Consider the following 20,878-nt stretch of genomic DNA (forward strand, 5'->3'; position numbering starts at 1 on the left):
AGTATTACTCAGCCATTAAAAATAATACATTTTTGACTCAGTTCCAATGAGGTGGATGAAACTGGAGCCTATTATACAGAGTGAAGTAAGCCAGAAAGAAAAACACCAATACAGTATACTAATGCATATATATGGAATTTAGAAAGATGGTAACAATAACCCTGTATGCGAGACAGCAAAAGAGACACAGATGTGTAGAACAGTCTTTTGGACTCTGGGAGAGGGCGAGGATGGGATGATTTGGGAGAATGGCATTGAAACATGTATAATATCATATATGAAATGAATCACCAGTCCAGGTTCGATGCAGGATACAGGATGCTTGGGGCTGGTGCACTGGGATGACCCAGAGGGATGGGATGGGGAGGGAGGTGGGAAGGGGATTCAGGATGGGGAACATGTGTACACCTGTGGCGGATTCATGTTGATGTATGGCAAAACCAATACAATATTGTAAAGTAATTAGCCTCCAATTAAAATAAATAAATTTAAATTAAGAAACAATACATTTAAAAAGTAAAGTTGATAAATAAAAAAAGATTGCTTTAATTTCTATTTTCCTTTGATTAAAGATTTTGAACATCATTTTATTTCATTCTTTTTTAAAATTTAATTTATCATTATTATCTTTTTTTGGCCATGCCTTGCAGCCAAAAAAAAAGGGATCCTTTAGTTCCCCAACCAGGGATTGAACCAGTGCCCCCTGAATTGGAAGCATGGAATCTTAACCACTGGACTGCCAGGGAAGTCCCTGAACATCTTTTAATATCTTTTTTCTTCGAGAAATTTATATTTTTCTATTAATTGACAGATTACATTATCTTATTTTTCTATTAGATATCTTCTTGTTTTGCAGAAGCTCTTTGTATATTTGATGTATCTGCTATTTGTTTTTACAGAACAGGAATTTTAATTTTTAAATGTGTAGTTTAAATGTGTCAAACTTTCTCTGTGTGAGTGTCTGAATTTTTGCCTTGCTTAGGAGAACTCCACTGTAAATCTATACAAAGTATCTTTATGAATAGTATTATCATCAGGGTACCCTAAATGCCTTTCTCAGTCCACAGAGAATTGATGTAACTCTGATTCTAGTAAAATAATAAAACAAAATTTAAGTAGAAATTTGGAGAAGGCAATGGCACCCCACTCCAGTACTCTTGCCTGGAAAATCCCATGGACGGAGGAGCCTGGTAGGCTGTAGTCCATGGGGTCACCAAGATTCGGACGCGACTGAGCGACTTCCCTTTCACTTTTCACTTTCATGCATTGGAGAAGGAAATGGCAACCTACTCCGGTGTTCTTGCCTAGAGAATCCCAGGGACGGGGGAGCCTGGTGGGCTGCCGTCTATGGGGTCGCACAGAGTCGGACACGACTGATGTGACTTAGCAGCAGCAAGTAGAAATTATCTTCAAATACTTACAGGATAATAAATATTGCCTGGGGGCAATAAACAGCGGATGTTTTAAAAGAAAAATAATTTAGACAAATCTGATTTCCTTTCTTGATAAAAATAACAAAATTAGTGGGTAAGGGAAGAGAAGGTGTTTAATATATTTAGACCTTTGACATACATTGTCTCTATAAGTCTTTCATAAAAAATTAATTAAAATTGGCTTTGAAGTGAGTACTGTCAACTGAATTGAAAACTGCCTGATGGACCAGCAATGACAGAGATAATAAGAGCATTGACCCAGTGGTGGGAAGGGAAGAAACAAGCACCACACTAAGACCAGTGATAGATTTGGATTCAGGAAGTTTTTACATTAATGATCAAGACAGAAGAAAGAAAAATGATATAATCATTAATTTAACAAATGTCACTCAGTTGAAAAGTATGGTCCACACATTTGAAGTTTTTAAAATAGAAGCTTGTGGTGGGAGACAGAAACACAGGGGAATAGCCAAGTCAGAACTGACCTTGAACCAAATCAATGGCCATTTCTCCATCCATATACCAGTTAGTGCCATCAAATCACACTATGGTGCCCACTGTATTATTGGCTAGGGGCAAATTCATCCATTCAAGATCCAAGGAAGAGAGCCAGGACTCCCAGGTAGGGCAGTAGGGATATTCAGGAGAGGGGAGAGCACTGGAGGCAAAGGGCACTGATGGTGGGAACATAAAAAGTCCAGCACCTGCCACTCCTACTTCCACGATCCTCCAGAATGGCTCAGCAGTGAAAGATGCTCTAAAATCTGCCAGCACCTGAAAGCTCTGATTTTTTTTAAAAAGTAAATAAAATGCCAGCCAATAATGATAGTTAGAGGTGATTGGACTGGTCTAGATGACACAAAGAAGCATAATAAAGTGCTAACATTAAATTCACATGATATTTTAGTGTGTACAAAATGCCTCCATATCATTTCCGTTGACTGATACCCAGAGGAGGTCAGAAAAGGCATGATGAATAGATCCATTTTTCTGCTGAAGCTAAGTGGGATCAAGAAAACTGCCAAAGACCACACAGTTACTCTGCCCAGGGTCTGCTATTTCTATTATACCTACTCATACCTTTTAAAGTAATTCACAGACAACTGCAATCAAGTTTGGACATATGTAAAAATTGTAATTCAAATACTTTTTTACTTTTTATTGTTTTCTTTATTTTGGCCACATGGCTTGTGAGATCTTAATTCCCTGACCAAGGATCAAAAAAGTTCTTTTTAAAAGAAAAGCAAAGTGCATCTTCATGAGACAAGCAAATTTCCACAAACACTGAAAACATGCATCTTTTGGTCTTTATTCTGCATACCTCCCTTTCCTCAGTCTTCCTTCCTTTTATCCTTCCTTCCTTTTCTTTCCTTTTTGTCCCCAAGACCCTTGTTCTCAAAAACACTAGGCATATGGGAAGTAACTCAGGGGACTAAGGATTTTAATGTACATGAATCACAAACAACCTTCCTGGGAAAACCTCAACTTCTTATCTTTGAAGGCAATGGGAATTTTTGTTTTCCTTAAGTACCTAAGGCCTGAAAGAAAGTAAAAGTGTTACTTGCTCAGTCCTGTCCAACTCTTTGAGGACCCATGGACTGTAGCCCACCAGGTTCCTCTGTCCATGGAATTCTCCAGGCAAGAATTTGTAGTGGATAGCCATTCCCTTTTCCAGGGGATCTTCCCAGCCCAGGAATTGAACCTGGGTATCCTGTATTGCAGGCAGATTCTTTACCATTTTAGCCACCAGGAAAGCTCAACTCTTATGTCACTTTAGGACTAACTTTCATTTCTCCCTGCCTCTTGGTAATATCTGTTCTCCTCAAGGGCAATGCTGGACAATAGACAGATATCCTGGTTTTCCTGCCAATGGCATTGTAGCAAATGATGCCCCCCTTCATGCCCCGAAATGAAGTATTTCATCGGAGGAATGTTATTTTTATGTTAAGACACTCATGTCATGATGCCTTATTTTAATACTTGTTTAACACTGAGAAAATATAGCACAAATATGTGTGTATGTGTATATACGTGTGTGTGTGTGTGTGTGTGTGTATTTCTAAGTGGGCAGCTCAAACAGTACCATTTTAATCCAAATACACTAATAGAAAAACCAAGTTAAATGTTTCTTAAACATAAGTTAAAATGATTATGTGCAGCAATACTGAATTGCTAGAATAGATCAAATGACCTCATCGAAAATGTTTGAGAAGGTGTCAAACTTATCCATGTTAAGTTTAAAAATTTCAACTGTGAAAAGCTCTCTAGCTAACCATCTGTTTATCTTGTTCCTCCTATATATAATCAAATTTCTTTCAAACAGGAAGGCTTACACTGACAGAGTAAATGAGTCCAAATATTTGGCTTAATAGAGCTTCACTTTAATTAATCAAATAAAATTAATCTTTCAACTGAAGTGAAGTTTACATTTGTCTGTTTGATCTACAATATTTTTGAAGGATACTCATAATATTTTGTACACTACAAAAAGCATATCTACTTTCATTTGTATTTCAAGCAGCTGGCCTGGGCATATTATCATAGATGAGAAATGTTCTTAATTGGGATATCATCTCTTTACTGGATTTTGATCTTACTTACAAAAGGGAGCAGGACTTGCAAAAATACATTTTAGAAATATTTTAATTTGCAAAAGTGTTAGGTATCCACGGTTCTATTATGTGCATTAAATTTTTGGAAAACAATTTAGCTTCAGATGACATTTCAGGCTCAGAAAGCCTAAATTAGACATTCTGAAAGATTGTGAGTTGAGGAGACTGTTCAAGAAAGTGAAGGGCTATTGAGAAAAATGGAGCAGATTCTTTACTGATGTTGATTAGTAAAATTTGATGAGGCACTAGGAGGAGAATTTGTTTCAACACAGCATCATCTCACAGTAGTCTACTTTCTATCATACTACATGGTAAGCATAACCCAGAAAAAGTAAAAAAAAAAAAAAAGACAACTGCTTTTAATAAATAAACCCATACTTAACAAGAAATGCTTTGGTGATTAAAATATCCCGATAGTAATTCAGCAATTGCTTTTCACTAGTCAATTAACACCTGAGAGCACTGAGATATTTATAAAGTTACAGTATCTTTTGCATAAAATAACTGGTTCAAATCCTAATTTAGAAATTAATCTGGGATTTAATTTCTTCCATAAAATTATGTATTGATGATAAATTAAAGAATCATATTTTATCACAAGTCCCTAGAATAATAACTATATCCGAATCTATAAAAATGATGTGTGTAAATATAGCATACAGACTTCTATTCACAAATAATTAGCTTCCGGGATTGTGTCTGACAATCTTTAATGATCATAAATTTCCAGCTCATCTTTTATCATCGCAATCAATTTATCACTGAAATAATTTTTGAGGCGTAAAATAAAGTGTCTCTCATATTTGAATACTTCATTCTCAGTATTTAAGTATGTTGTTGTCATCCATCGTTACGTTCTCCTCACGGCCAGGAGATGGCGCTGTGGGTTTTAAATCTCAAAGCTAAAACCCCAAAGGCAGAATTGAGCCCTTTTCAGTTAGTTTCGTCTTAATTCGTGGACACCAAGACAAGCCCTAAAAGTGTTCACTTTTTTTAGGCCAACAATTTTTCTGCCCCCACCCCCCAAGTAGAACGTTTTCCAAGATTCGAAAAGATAAACTCATGTAACAAAAATGAGTATTATCAACCTCTAAGGAGCGCGACTGAATATGTCCAGGTAACCAAGAAGGCAGTGCATTTTTCAGAAACTCTTTTCACTGTTTCCTTTTATCTGCGTATCCTGCCCTACCGCTGGAGTCCCGGCAGTGCTATACCACGCCCCTCCCCTTAAAAGTCACCTGGAAGCCAGGTGAGCCCTTCGCTGCGAGCCTGGGGACCTGCCTGTCCGCCTGGGGCGCATCCTCGCGCCGAAAAAGCTGCTTGTCTTGGGGCGGGGGGCGGGGGGGCGCTGTTTGACCGATTCCCTTCAATGTTCACACTTAAGCCAGCTAGTCGCCAAAGAGTCCTGAGGATCAACTTCTTTCTTTAAAATAGATAAAGAATATGGAAGAAAATCTTCACGAAAGAACTTTATATCAACAGGTTTCTGCTTTTCCAAGGTCGAAGTCCTTGGAATTGCCAAGCACTTCAGACCTAAGGCTAGGGACCTTGGCGCGCTGCCAGGGCTGGTCCACCGCCCACGGCCCCTGCTTCTTCGCGGCCCTCCTCCCCATTAGCCCCGCCAATCCCCAACGCACAGGCGGACATATAGCATCTCTTCGCACTGAGCTTTGGGGGACCTAGCTAAGAGGGTAAGAAAAGACATGAATAAACAAACGGGGGCCGAAAGGCTTGACTTCAGGAGCTCGATGGACTTGAAGCTCTCCGCCACCAAGTCGACCCTGCGTTCCCGAAGCCGGCGGGGGCGCAGGATGACTAACAACTGTACCGGCTTCAAACCGACCTAAGAGTTACCAAACAGCGCCGAGCAGGCGAGGGGAGCCGGTAGGCAGATGCAAGTTCAAGGTCAGCGTGCCTCAGATTGGGGCTGGAGAGCAGCCAAGAATGTGAGGGCCTGAAGCGCTGGGGACGCGCCCTGCCAGTGCGCGCCTTGGACGAGGCGGAGGAGGGCTCGGAGCCCCAACTCCCTGGCGGTTTCCCAGGAGGACGTTCCGCTGGGGTCACCGTGGTCCCGGCCTGTTGCAATCCCCAAGGCTCGGCTTCTCCGCCTCAAGGGCAGCGCAGCCCCAGGCGGTTTCCATGGCTCTCAGGGAATTTGCTTTTCCAAGCAGTTCCCGAGCAAAAGTTCGTGACATTTTGGGCAAACTTTGCTTTTTACCTTCTTGAATGTCCTCAAATAGATAAATGAAAACACATTCACACAAGTACAATTCTCCCTTTCAGAAAACACAGATACTCAAACCCCAGTATTCTAGAGTTCTCCTAACTTTTAAATATTGATAATTAATAAGCTGTTTATCAGGGCTATAGAAGTAACAAAGAGGAACTCCTGGCTTTGCTCTTAAATGATGGATTCGATTGTGTTCCGTTCTGATTTTATTCAGGTTCCTATTTCAAATTACAAGCATTAATGAAGATGATCAAGATATTTAAGTACGACCTAAAAAAAATTAGTTTGGTCTGAAATCCAATAGCCCTGTCATTTCAATGCGGGGTGGCTTGTTAAGTGTTTAAGCGTCCTTTCAAAGCCGTAGGTGTGTTCCTTCCTGCTGAAACAAAACTGTATTCATCTTTGCACAACATGCGCTGGCGTCTGTAAATTTGGTATGCAACACTCGGCCAAGAATGCTCCCTGTCCGGATATGTGTCTGCCAAACCGCACCGCTGCGCCACCAGCCCAGCACCAAGGGCACCCTGCTGAGGTGTCCCTGGACGGCGCCTACCCCGCCGTCTGGACTGCGGGGTGGCCTGATCTGCCACCACCTCGAATGGGCAGAAGGAACAGTTCCCTGCGTTTCCTGTCCCCCCATTGCTTCAGTAACTCACACTGATCTTCTCTGAAACTGCAGAGTCAAGAGGGTTTCGCTTCCACCGTTTCATTCCCAGGGGTCATTTGTGGGTCAGGAGTTTCCCTCGAGGGCTGATTCCACACCCCACCCCACCCTCCCAGCCTTCCCAGATCCCCAGAAAGTGCTTCCTTTGGTTTTTTCTCTGCTCTCTTTCCAACTTGCTAGTTAGATGTGGAACCCAGGCCCTTTCCCCTCTTCGTAGCAGAATAAAGTTCAAGCGCAGACATTTTTGGAGCTCCTGCGGCCAGAGAGGGGTACTAAGTGGGCAGCTGACGTCAGCCCTTTGCTGGCCCGAAACCAGACGGCGGGATTTCTACTCAAGTGGTGAGAAAGAGCCTAGGCCCTGACTCAGGGCTGGTGACGATTAAACCAGGTAACGAGACACAGGGCAGATGTGTTTTCATTGCCCTGTAAGATAAATGCAGCGTTAAGTGCCTGACAACTTCCCAGAAGCAATCAGCAAAAGTTTACGAGTGCATAAACCTCAAAGACCATTCCCCGACGGTTGTTATAAGGCCCACTTTTAGAGCTTCTATAAATTCTTCAGCAGTTTCCCCAAGCTAAGTTTCCAGGGACTATTAAGCAGCCACCTCCTCCGGGGAGACCTGGGGGATTTTCTTGAACCGCCAAAGAAAGAGGTTTGGGGCTCCTAGTGAGTGAAATGAAGTTGCGCCAAAGTTTGCTTCAGAAGTTTGGGTGGCCAGGGAGGGAGGAGGTAGGAAGGTGGACCGGAAGTGGGGTCCAGGGAAAAGTTCATGATATGCCGGGTTAGCTGACAGCAGCGGAGGGCCGGGGTCTGTCGAGGGTCGGGGATCTAGCGGAGCTTTGACCGCTTTGGGTGGTGGCCCCAGTTTGGCCAGTCCGGTTCTGCAGGGCACAGCTCCCTGTGGCGCTCCTAGCTAAGTCCGAGCTCCCCCAACTCGGCCCGGACACGGTAGCTCCTTCGTCTGTCTAGTGCCCACTGAGTGTCCGGCAGGAATCCAGCCGGCCAGCGCACCAGAGAGGCGGCCTGGACGGAGAACCGAGTCCGAAACCGGAAACGTGTCTCCACTCCTCCCAGAGCCAAGACGGTGCCAGCTTCGGTCCTCCCCCAAGTGGCCAGAGTTCTTGGGTCATTTAGTATCAGACACACCGACTCACCTACATTTATAGAGAACCTTTGTTTACGATCCCGGTGAAAACAAAGCTGCTAATTGAAAAATAGTAACAGGAGCGTGTCTTTCAGCACCTTAAAGCCCGAGGTTAACAGCTGCGCGCGCCGGGGGAGGGAGGGGCGAGGGAAGCGATGAGCCAGGGGCCGCCCCGCACGTCTACGTGCCTTGGGGGTCCCGGGCGAGACACGTGGGCCGGATCGAGCCTTCAAGAGCTCAGGGCCGGGGTCCCAGGCTGGAAAGCCTCCGGCAGCCCGCCAGCTCTTTCTCCCCCTTTGGGTTCCAGTTAACCCCAAGGGGCGAAGGTAACCGACGACTGCGTAGCATTTCTGATCCCTTGAGATTCAATTTTGAGCAGTTATTTTGAAAGATAGAGCTGGGCCCCTTTCCCTGCTTTCCAGGTGAAAACGCAGACGTTTCTCTGCCGTCCTCATCCCTCCTTTCTGAAATAAGGCGTCCAACTGTTCCGATATTACCATTCAAAAACAGGTTCTGTGGCGAACCTCATTTGTGAATCTATTACAGAGATTAATAGATTATTTCTCCTTTTTCAACTAATTCTCAGTGGGGAAATTTAACCATATGGTAAGGAGAGAATTAGAATTTCATCACATTAGAGCAAAATGTAATGAAAAGAGTCCAACACCTGGGGCCAACTCAGAAAGCCACAATTAAAAGGTTTTTAATGAAACCAGAGAAACCAAAAATTTCATAGGCTTCAGTAATTCTGCCACATAAGGAAGATTTATTGGAGATGTTGGGAAATATTGTTTTTACTTATGTTGTAAGGATGAAAACCAGCCGCTAAATACCATGTGCGCCCGGACACGGAACCCAGAGTCCCATTTCTCATCCGGGGAGCAGCACTTGTTTCCACACTTCGGCTTCCTCTCTCTCCAAGAACAATCGAGGCAGACCCAGTTGTCCCTGAATGGCTTCCTAGCCTTGGAGGCGACGTTTCCGGGTAAATAAATATGCACTGATGCCCCACTTAGTGTGTGAGAGGGTTTGACTCCCGTTGAAGTTGACTATTCTGAAGCCACTGGATTTTAATCTGGAGGGAAGTTTGAGCAATCAGTTTCTTCCTGGTTAGGAAATCGTGGGCTTCATCATCACCATCACTGTAGCCGTGGTTTGGAGGCGGCTGCGAAAGTAACCCCCTCCACCACCACCTTTACAAAAAGTCTAATGGGCTGCACTCCCCCCGCCCCCCACGCCCAATCGGGGTAGGAAATGGGCAGGGAGCATAGTGGCGGGGGCGGAATAAGGCGGTGTGTTGGAGGGGGGGAGCGATTGCTTTGCTCTTTTACTAGCTAAGAATCTTGGGTGAATTTAGGGCAAGCCAGCGGAGACACCATCTCCCCCCCACTAAAGTCCCATATCCAAATCCAGATCAGAGCCATCCTATGAACAGGAGTGGAGTATCAGTCTCCCCCGGAAGGGTCATGTGGCAATGAGACAGCAGTGGCGAGAGAAGGGCGGGGTGGGGGGGGGACGAGGTGCGGGGGGCTTCTGCTTTCCCCCGGACTCCCAGGCTTCGCCGCCGATCTACAATTTGCTGAAGGAGCAAAGAACATCGTCGACTCTAAGTAGGGCTTTTAGTGTGCTCATTGATGAGTGAAAGTCGCCACACATGTCAAGCTAAAGGCAGTTGTTGGGTTACTAACAGGACCCAGCGCCTTGCAAACATATGCGCTAAGCTGTGTATACAGATGGCAGGCAGAATAATGGAGCAGGCGCCTTTTATAAAGCTCTAGCTGCTGCCTGTCTTCAGACCTGGGAAATGAAACTATTCAGACTCGCGGCCAGATAGCGCCTGCGATTGTTTGTTACCGTTTTAATCCTATTAATTAAAACGTTAACCTGATTGGGTAGAAAGCGCTGTCCCAACAGGCGACTCTTCTTCATAATAACCTACTCAGAGATAATGATGTAAAAGACTCCCCCGTCTGTGGCGGCGGCTGGTTGATGGGTCCGGAAATCTCTTGAAGGTGAATCCAAGCAAGATAAACGGTGCGGAGAGGAGGCGCGGGGCTGGGCTCAGAGCGGCGGCGGCGGCGGCGGCAGCTCCACACCCTGCGCGCCCACCCTCCCACCATGCGGGGCCGCGGCCCATGGTGAGCCCCAGCAGCCAGCACCATCGGCTGGAGACGAAGAAAAAGAAGAAGAGGAGGCGGCGAGCGCGGGGGAAGGCGAAAAAGAAAAAGAAGGGGAGAGGGCTGCCAGCAGCGCCGGGACCGACGCGCGCACCAGCCCCGGAGCCCGGCTCGGGCTCGTCTGCGGCGCCGCCCGACTCCCGAGCCCAGGAGGCGGCGGCGGGCCCGGGCTGCGCGCCGGGGCCGGACCATGGAGCGCGGGCTGCACCTCGGCGCGGCCGCCGCGGGCGAAGACGACCTCTACCTGCACAAGAGCCTGAGCGCCTCCGCCGCCAAGCGCTTGGAGGCGGCTTTCCGCTCCACGCCCCCGGGCATGGACCTGTCCCTGGCACCGCCGCCCCGGGAGCGCCCGGCGTCCTCCTCTTCGTCGCCCCTCGGCTGCTTCGAGCCTGCTGACCCCGAGGGGGCAGGGCTGCTGCTGCCACCGCCCGGGGGAGGCGGCGGCGCGGGAGGCGGCGGCGGCGGCGGCGGGGTGGGCGTCCCCGGGCTGCTCGTGGGCTCCGCCGGCGTTGGGGGCGACCCCAGCCTGAGCAGCCTGCCGGCCGGGGCGGCCCTGTGCCTCAAGTACGGCGAGAGCGCCGGCCGGGGCTCAGTGGCCGAGAGCAGCGGCGGCGAGCAGAGCCCCGACGACGACAGCGACGGCCGTTGCGAGCTGGTGCTGCGGCCCGGAGGCACCGACCCGCGGGCCTCCCCGGGTGCGGGAGGCGGCGGCACCAAGGCGGCCGAGGGCTGCTCCAACGCCCTCCTCCACGGCGGCGGCGGCGCCCCCCCGGGGGCCCCGAGCAGCGGCGGCGGCGGGGGTAGCGGCGGCGGCGGCGGTGGGGGTAGCGGCGGCAGCAAGAAATCCAAAGAGCAGAAGGCGCTGCGGCTCAACATCAACGCCCGCGAGCGCCGGCGGATGCACGACCTGAACGACGCGCTGGACGAGCTGCGCGCGGTGATCCCCTACGCGCACAGCCCCTCGGTGCGGAAGCTCTCCAAGATCGCCACGCTGCTGCTCGCCAAGAACTACATCCTCATGCAGGCGCAGGCCCTGGAGGAGATGCGGCGCCTCGTCGCCTACCTCAACCAGGGCCAGGCCATCTCCGCCGCCTCCCTGCCCAGCTCTGCGGCGGCGGCGGCCGCGGCCGCTGCCCTGCACCCGGCGCTTGGCGCCTACGAGCAGGCGGCCGGATACCCGTTCAGCGCCGGGCTGCCCCCGGCCGCCTCCTGCCCGGAGAAGTGCGCCCTGTTCAATAGCGTCTCCTCCAGCCTCTGCAAACAGTGCACGGAGAAGCCTTAAACATCCCCTCCACCCATCCACCACCACCCCGCCCCGAAAAACACCAGACCGACCCCAAAGCTAGAGGACAGTGCACAGCTGCTCACCACCCCTTTTATTTGGTCCTCTCGTAGTTGTGAAACACTTGCAGAACAGACAAAGCGGAGGCGAGAACTGAGAAGTATCAGAGACACTCGGGACTTCTAGCCTCGACAACCCCAGAATCTTGGTCTTTGGGGTGGGAGTGAGGTGGAGTTGGTATGGAGGATAGATGTCTTTATTTTTTCCTCGGAAAAGTGGCAACTTTGGTGGCAGCCTAGACCGCGAGGAAGCAGTTTGCCTTTAAGGTTAAAAAACAAGTTGAGAAGTAGTCGTTATTAAGCGTGGAGGGTATTCCAGGGCAAAATAGTAATCCTACTGATAATTGTGAATTTGGCTAGTGCTGAGGGGGGAAGGAGGAGTCCGGGGTTGGGTGGCTTGTGGGACGGAATATTCATTCAGACAAATCAGAAAGGGCACTTGAAAATAAATTTTGATTCTGAGCCAGGAGAAAAACTTGAAATGTAGATTTATTTAAGTGAAAAAACAAAACAAAACAACAGAAAGAGACACGTTGCTATGAAAGACTTGTATTTTTTATTGTCTCTGAACTTTAATCCTGTGAAAATGCTCAAAAGTTTTGGCAAGAGTGATATAAAAAAACTGACTGTGGCTGAAAGAAATTGCATTTAAAACTATTTATGTGCACCTTGTTACTTTCCACTCTGCAATGATGTATTAACGATTCATGGTATTTATTTGTTATTCATCAATAACCCTTCCACATCAACAGTATTTATCATGTGTTAAGGTCATGGGGTCTTATGTGCAGATTTTTTTAATGCCTCTAAAATTCTGTTTTATAGATTAACTTATATTGTGTGCCAAGTGTTTAAAAGGGTTTATTTGCCAACAAGTATGAAGAGACATATTGATGTATCTGAGCTGCTTAGGTTTATCAAAGGTCACCTGGATATCTTCAGTTGCATCATCCCTGTATTTAAATTGAGCTTTAATAAATTGCTTCAGTCCAAAAATTACAGGAAAGGTGTATTCTTAATTGATGAATGAATTGATCTCTTTTTTTTTTTTTTTCCAAAAGGGGACTCTTTTGCATTCTAAAAAGGAAAGACATCACAGCAATAGATCCTATAAGTAAGAACATGCTAAACAAATACTTTTTCCAGGCTGTGCTGTGCATTTTTAAAAGGTCTAATTTAATTGCTTTTAATATATGTGTATATATATAAGTTATTTTAACTGTGGAGAATTATTTAAGTTGAAAGACTGGTTTGATTTGCCTATGGTGTGAAATTCTTTGTTATTTTTCTAAAAAAACAATTAAAAAGAAATAAAATAAAACTAAGGAAGAGCAAGAAGCTATTTACCCAAAGCGAGCTTTCAGTTTTAGTTTGCATGGCTGTTTGCCTGCTTTTCTAGCCTATGAAAATCCAGAAAACCTTTTTTAAAAAATGGAGTCCTGCTATTTTCCACTCCTTGCAGATAATACAAATTCAGTTTGTCAGGTTGGATGGTGAGTGGGGAGTTGTGATGGATCTCTTGGCGGGTTTTGGATGTGTAAAGAATGATATATATATTAAATAGGTCAATCAGACTATGACAGCTATGTACGACCATTTGTATGTGTATCTATGTCAGAAAGAATCTTTATTAAAATATTTTGATCAAACATCTTATTATGCTGTGCTTTGTGGAAGGAGCCATCACCTCTTTTCTGTGTAACTCTTTGCTTGAAAGGTAAAAAAGAAAGGAGTTTTAGAGAAGGTGAAACTAAAGTTCTGTCAGGGATACACAATTAGGAGCAGCCCTAGTTCACTTGTTTACTTGTTAAAAGAGGATGGCTGGGCCTGGTCATTGGAGGAGAGAGAAATGGGGTCAGCGGTGAGACACAGAGGAGGTCTAGAGCTCCTGTCTGCTGGCATGAACTTTGAAGGCCCTTCTCTCCCTGGAAATCTTTTCCCACTTTGTATGGCATTGTTAACTAGCAGTGCCAAGGCCCATCAGAAAGAGTAAAGTTTCTTAAAGAGTTTTTATTTCAAAAATTTCTATCTCCAACTTCCAGAAAGCCAAGGAAAACAAATGAATTTGGATTCTGTGAGGATGAATTCTATTGTGGCTTTCCCCTTTTTTGTGTGATCGAAGAGTCAACCAGGTTGAATGATATGTGTAAACAATGTCCATAGAGATTTTTACAATGTACTAGTGTTGCTTGTTAATGAGATTTGTAGGGGCTATGTTTGGATTGGGTTGGGTGTTGATTCTATTAAAGAATGGCTATATAGGCTTGTATTTAGACTTTCCTAATGCCCTCACATTTAGAAGGTTTTATTTTTATTGTGGTGAAGGTTATAGAGATGGTGGTCATGAAGTTAGAGTGTTTCCTCTATAGGCAGTTTGCTGATTGCGTTTTTGGTCTGTATAGTCTCAGCTCATAATGATATCCCTAAATGCCATCAAACTTAGTAGGGGGTGAGGGAGGATATTTTCTGCTCCACTTGCCATCAAAAAAGATTAATCAGAACCTGTAACTTTTCAGAAAACATCACAGCAAAGGGCCTTGAAGCTGAAGCCCTCCCAGTCTGGGAGTGGGGGTTGAGGGAGGGAAGAGACCAGGGCAGCCCCCAGGCAGGAGAAGACCCGTCTCTCAGCATTTACCAGACAAAGCCTGGGTGCGTCTAATTATGATTATTAAAACAATTTCCATGACGATGTCTAATATTATGTTAATTTGAAAACAACTGTGTATGAAAACTGTCGACTATAATACCTAAATTCATTTAATGAAACACATCGTTAAGGCAATTAAACCTCCTGGATGTGATTAAGAAACATAATTACGACACTGTTCTGCGCCATAATTGGGTGTCTTTAATCAAGGGGTAAAGTGCTCAGCAACACAGCCATTAGTTTGTATTGTTCTGGCCTGGCTGTCCATCATTCTGATTAGGAATTAACCAGAGCCACCATCAGTCGAATTTTTTTTTTTTTTTCCTATTTTGCGTGTTAACATTGTAGAGGACATATTTGTTGCAGGATTTTACTGCTTAATATTTCTCATTATTAAGAGGACCTCCTTAATATACTCTCTCTGTAACCTCTGTGATGTTCAACTCTGATTAGAAATAGTACAAATAAGAGATCTTGAACTTCAGGGGAAAAAGAAATACCCTCCTCTTACTCCTTTAATAACTCAATCTCCAAACTTTGTCCTGAAAAAACTGGAAATGGATGGGGGTGGGGGAAAGGAGAGGATAAATGTCAGACAAATATGAGCAGTTATGCAAAGTAACAGGGTTAATAATATTTAGTTTCATTTTGATAATTTCAGACACATAAATTCTCTTTCCAAATACAGGAGTTGACCAGTGCTGAGTTCTAGGAATAAATGGGGGACATCTGAAAGCAACAAGAGAGGACTTTTCGGTAATTTACTAGGTGGAATTCCCTGCCCTCAGCCAACCTTTGTAAAGTTTCTCCAGCAGCAGTTTTTAGGCAGGGAAAACCACTGATTGAAGAGACAATTCTTCCCCCACCTGGCAGAGCCCTGGGCCGCTTTCCGAGGCCCACTGGACTCCTGTATTTTCAGCCCAGGGTGGAAAGTTGGTGCACACACTTCTGGCCCCAGATGTCTTCCCACTGCGCAGCATCCACTTCAGGATTGGATGACTGAGCACCAAGGGGTCAGGGTGATCTTGCTGAAGTGCCCTTGGGCCAGAACAGAGACCCTGGCCCCTAATACGGCGGCGGCTGTCAGAGTACTTCGGTCAGTTTCAGAGGCTGCATCCACTGCGCCTTGGGTGCTTCGGAGGGGAGTGCACCGCCAGAAGGATCCCGGCTGCTTGAGTTTCTTAGGGAACTGACTGTAGGCCGAGGCAGTGAGCGAGGAACCAGAATCTCACTTGGCCTTTTATTCCACCGGTTTCCTTCTCTAGTTTCTAACTTCAATATCTTTCTCTAATTTCGAGTTCCTATTTAGATCCCATCTCCAACTTGACTTTGGGCACCTACAGGAATGAAGCGCTCTGGGGCTCTTCGTGGACTCCTTCCTATAGAACCCGCAAATGATCATCTTCGGAGAGCTCACTAGTTACACCCTCCTCCCTCTCTGTGGTGCCTGTAAGTGTGTGTGCGCGCGCGCGCTTCTGTGAGCGCGCGCGCAACGATGCGCTCTCATTCTCTGCAGCTGGGCATACCTTCTAAGACCCCGTGCTGCGCTTAAATTTTTGCACCCTCCTGTCGCACCCAGCACCATCTTTCCTGCCAACAGTTCATTGGGGAGGGCCAAGGCTCACCGGTTCCCGTCTCCACGCGCTCTTGGCCCTGACGCCGGAACCGAACCTTTCTCCGCGCCCGGGACCCTGAGATTGTTCCAGCCTGAGTGGCATTGACTTTTCCAATGTAATGACTTATGAAAGATATAATCATGTGTTAAATTGAATCCTCCGTTTAACTGTTAATGGTGTGCTCTGGGCACATTTACGTATTAGATGCTATGGTAACTAATTACCACTAGGAAAAAGGATAATACACTTCCCAGACTTTGAAAAATAATGATGAGAGATCACTTCCCAGTTCGCAACACACAGTGGCGGCTCTGCCTGGCGGAGACGCACTGAGCGGAGACCCCAGCGTGTTCTGGTGACAGGCGGAAAGGTAATGAATCCTGCCCAGAAGAGGCTCCTTAGTAAAAACCTTTGATGTAAATCTAATGCAGTGGGGAAGTGGGGGGATGGGCTGGGACAACCAGACAACGTTGCCTCTAAACAGAATTAAATTGCAAAACAAACGTCAGAAACAAAAGTATTCTTTTAATTACAACGCAGGTCAGCCTAAATCACTTGCCAAGCAACTTTACATGAATGAACATTTTTTGTTGTGTGGGCACCATAAATGAGTCCCGCTTCTTCGTGCTCTGCCTTGGCGCTTACAAAGTTGGATGCCCCTGGATCTGCCAAGCCAATGAGCTCCGGGTTAAAGTTGGCCTTTTAAGTCAGACATTGGGCACAAGAGAAGGAAACAGGAGGGAAAACCAGGAAAAGGTAACTTAAGAGAGAAAAAAAAAAAAAAAAAGAAAAACAGTTCTCATTACAGGAGTTCTCTCCCTGCCGGATCTCTGGCTATTCTGATCAGTTGATCTGTGTTTACAAGAACCAGGGTTCTGTAGACGGTGTGAAATAACCAGGTGTCTGTTTCGCCCCAGGGCCAGGGCCAGTGTTTGTGCTGGGGACCCTGAAGGGCAGAAGGAAGGAGGGAGCGGCTTTCCCGAAGGCCAGCCCAGTGTTGCAGACCAAATGATGTCCACAACATGTGCCACTGCGCTGCGCTGCTCCGGCTGCGCCCAGGGAGGGATTTGGGCTCCACAGCAGCAGAGCATCCCTGGACTGGCTGTCGTTCTGGGCCCCTCCTGTGGGGCGCGAGGCCATTCAGCCCCCAAGTTCCTAGGGACAGAAAGGAACTTCGGGGGTTCTGCCTCAACTCTTTAGAGGGAAGGCATTTGGATCGGGGTGTCCCTTGCACCTGCCATGGCCTGGTGAGTTCACCGGAAGATTCCCGGTTTATAAGAAGCGCCTGCAGCCCAGCCAAACCCCGGAATTCTGCGAAAAAGCACCTCAGTTTTAAACCCCAAAGAACCTCATCTCTTCCCAGCCAGGCAAAGAAAATAAGCTCGCTTTCCCTGAAGCCCTATTTTGGTTACATTCTACCACTTTTCCTAAATGGCTCGTTTTAACATAATACAGGAGACTTCTGGACTATTTGCAAAACTATCCACCCCCTAAGTGCTTGTGAGTGTGCATGTAGGACTTTCCTGTCCTTTACTTTATGTCCCCTCCTTCCGACAGTACAGAAACAGAGATTAGGGAGCTTTGGAAGAGAAATGACTGGGCTGGGAAGGCTAGACTGCAAACGGAAAGGGGATTTTGCAGTTACCACCCCCAGACCTAGCTTCCAATATGTGATGGACAAGCCTATTTTAGAAGTCACCAGGACTTCTGATGGGGAGTTGGCTTTAATTATGCACAATGTGATATCATTTTCCCTCCCAGATTGGGAAAGAGTTAATTCTTTCCCAAAGACCATAGTTGCCCTTGTCTTTTCAACCTGATTCAGAGATGCAATAAAATATGAAGCAAATTTATGATCTGTTTCAAGCATTTTATTGCTGTATTTTTAAATTCATATATGCACATATAAGAACTATGATCTGTGAATAATTTGAAATGCTACACTAGAATGATACATTTTAGATAAAACATAACCATATCTTTATATAATTGTCTCAGATTAAAATAAAAAAGAAAAATAGATTTCTAATGTGGACCAAACTGAAAAACTAATGACAGCCATAAACTGCTAACCAACCATAAATTAACATCTTCATCAAATGCTAAAATGGTATCAGTGGTTATATAAAGCAATTATTATTTCTCTTTATAAGTTTTAGAATAAAGTTCAGGGATATTTAAAGGACCCATTATTTACAAATGCTTCCCAATTCGAAAGATTTCATAATTTTATTAGGAGGATGGTTGCAACTCAAATCTGCTATGTTAATAGGGATGTTTAGAGATGAGAATTTAGTTTTAGACATAAAAATGCTTCATGGCCTAACCTCATTCTATGCATTTACTCTGCTCTGGCAATTATTGAAGAACTTGGTGTAAGGATTTCTTTGTTAATATCCTTATATCCTCTTAGAAAATGGAAGACAAATAATTTCTTATTGTGAGTGAGACTGAGATTATGTACCCAAGTGGTTAAAACATTAAAACATGCACTGTCTATTCAAGCTAGTGCAGCTGCATTTGCCACGTATAGTTTCTTTCTGAAGAGCTATGGTCAAAATTCAAGTGCTAAGTGCAGCTTGTCCCCTCCATCTAAGACTTCCATGAAAAAAAAAAAAAAAGATTTTCCTAACCAGGCCTTCACAGAAACATGAATAGCCATGAAGGAGGAAAGGAAATCTATCTATTAAATCTATAAATGTATCAGAAAGCAGGAGCAGTAAATAACTTACATTTTCTACTGCAGAAGCATCAAGCAAATACATTCTTTAAAGTGTAGATTTCTCGAGAAAGTGAAATTAAGAAAAATCTTATTCAACAAAGTAAGCTCTTTTTAACAACTTAGAAAAATTATTTTTTTTTATGAAAACAAAACACTGATTTGAATTATGGAGGATCTGGGTGGAACACATACATACTCAAATTACCTCTGCCACTCTGGTGTTACTTCTGTGTGTTGCCCTTCTGTGGATAAACATCTCCAAAGGTCAGGGATTAACTAAGATCTTCAGTTGGCTGAGTCCTGCATTGTTTAGTCTGAGGACTTTGTTTTTAAAAAATGAATACTATTTTTATAGTTTTCCTTGTAAGTCTAAAATTAGTTAAAAATAAAGTTAAAAAAATAACAAATTTTAAAATATATGGAGAAATTACTACTTCCTGTATGCTTTTAGATTTAAAAATTCAAAAGTGATTTCAAATACTTCAAAAATATTCCATCTAGAGTATAAAACTAAGGCATTTATAAAATTTTAAATATATTGGCCAGTTCTTAGAAGTTATGGGATGAAAGTCTATTTCATTTCAACAGTAATTTGAATCTCAAAGACAAAATCATTTACTTAAAAATGTGGGTTGTCATGTAATGATGACATACATTTCATGTGAACAACAATGGTTAGTTCTTAGAAATAAAAGTTATATGGAGTGAACATTCTCTTGCAAACAAGAATCACCAGCTAATATGTGCTTTATAAGTGTTTAAATTTGACCCAATGACAAACTATTAGGTACTAGTACCTTTACCTGTTACTTCCATCACCCTAGCTTCTTCCATAAGCAAAGAATATAAATTGTAAGGGAAATAAAATACCCCATGAGTTTATCTCTAAATATTTACTTTCTAGGTAGTCTGCAGTATATCATGTCTGCTAAGTCACTTCAGTCGTGTCCAACTCTGCGACCCCATAGACGGCAGCCCACCAGGCTCCCCCATCCCTGGGATTCTCCAGGCAAGAACACTGGAGTGGGTTGCCATTTCCTTCTCCAATATCATGTCTCTCCTTATAAAAATGAATACAGTTAGGAATTAAGAACATAAGCTATACCTCAAAAAAATTAACAAAAAACTGTATCACATTTAAAATTATCCAGCATAGCCATTGAGTATTTTTTTTCCTATTCAACTCTATTCTGAGTAGAAAATGCACAGTATTACCCACATGACCATGGATAATGCCAGACAGTACTGCAAAATTATTGTTTATTTAGTAAGTGTGTTTTAGAGTAAAACTGAAACCCAAGATGATTATATCATAGATTGGCCATTTAACGACATAATTGACCCTAAGTGTTCAACCATACTGAACTGCCTAGTTCCAATGAACAGAAACACCCTCAGAGTCCAAGGCAGTCCTTTAAAATATGAATGAATTGTTTCTTAGGAAAGCTAAGAGTCCCAGTGAAACACTGTATGTACGGTGACTGAAGGAGCCACATTTCATCAACACTCTTCTGTGTTCTGTGTTTTATTTACAGCTAGCATTTCAGCTCATGAATACACAGAATACTGTCCAAATATTACTCAGCTTCATTCACTATCTGTGGTAAAGTTATCTACAGAAAACAAAGACCACGTCTCTTTTCTGTAGAGAGAAACAGAATCTCTCTCCCATTCTTGTTTTCTTATACATCTCTCCACAGAATCATAGTCTATAATCATAATCTATTATTAAGAACAGCAGCCTAGCAAGGTCAACCTCGTTAAAATAAAGTTAAAAAACTTATTAGTCACTGATACTCTTGTATGTTTTTATTTCCCACATAAATACGTGAAACTATACTGAAAAATGGGCTTCCCCGGTAGCTCAGCAGTAAAGAATCCACCCGCAATGCAGGAGACACAGAGACATGGGTTCGATATCTGGGTTGGGAAGATCCCCTGAAGAAGGAAATGAATGGCAACCCACTCCAGTATTCTTGCTGGGAAACTCCATGGACAGAGGAGCCTGGCAGGCTACAGTCCATCGGGTCGCAAAGAGTTGGACACAACTGAAGTGACTGAGTATACATGCATGCATACTGAAAAATGTTCTGAATGTAAAAATTAATGTTCTTTTACTGAAAATATGAGAAAATAAGAATACATATGTATATGGTGGGAAAGATGAGGGTCTGAGGATCTCCAGACAGCAAAATTATTTCCCAAATCATTTACTAACTGTAATAAAATCTTCTGTCACCCAACATGCTCCTAGTAGGGAAATAAGGAGACAGTCATTCACCTGTGCTTTA

General features: G+C 44.5%; 1 protein-coding gene across 1 annotated transcript; it reads left to right on the forward strand.

Moving 5' to 3' along the window:
• Positions 1-8,867: 8,867 nt before the first annotated feature.
• On the forward strand, positions 8,868-12,598 carry BHLHE22 (basic helix-loop-helix family member e22). Its single transcript, XM_055546849.1, has one exon. It carries the CDS (start codon positions 10,452-10,454, stop codon positions 11,541-11,543), a length of 1,092 nt encoding a protein of 363 aa, XP_055402824.1. The 5' UTR covers positions 8,868-10,451; the 3' UTR covers positions 11,544-12,598.
• The last annotated feature ends 8,280 nt before the right edge of the window (positions 12,599-20,878 follow it).

The sequence above is a fragment of the Bubalus kerabau genome, chromosome 14 (genome assembly GCF_029407905.1).
Source record: "Bubalus kerabau isolate K-KA32 ecotype Philippines breed swamp buffalo chromosome 14, PCC_UOA_SB_1v2, whole genome shotgun sequence".
In the NCBI taxonomy this organism is placed as follows: domain Eukaryota; kingdom Metazoa; phylum Chordata; class Mammalia; order Artiodactyla; family Bovidae; genus Bubalus; species Bubalus kerabau.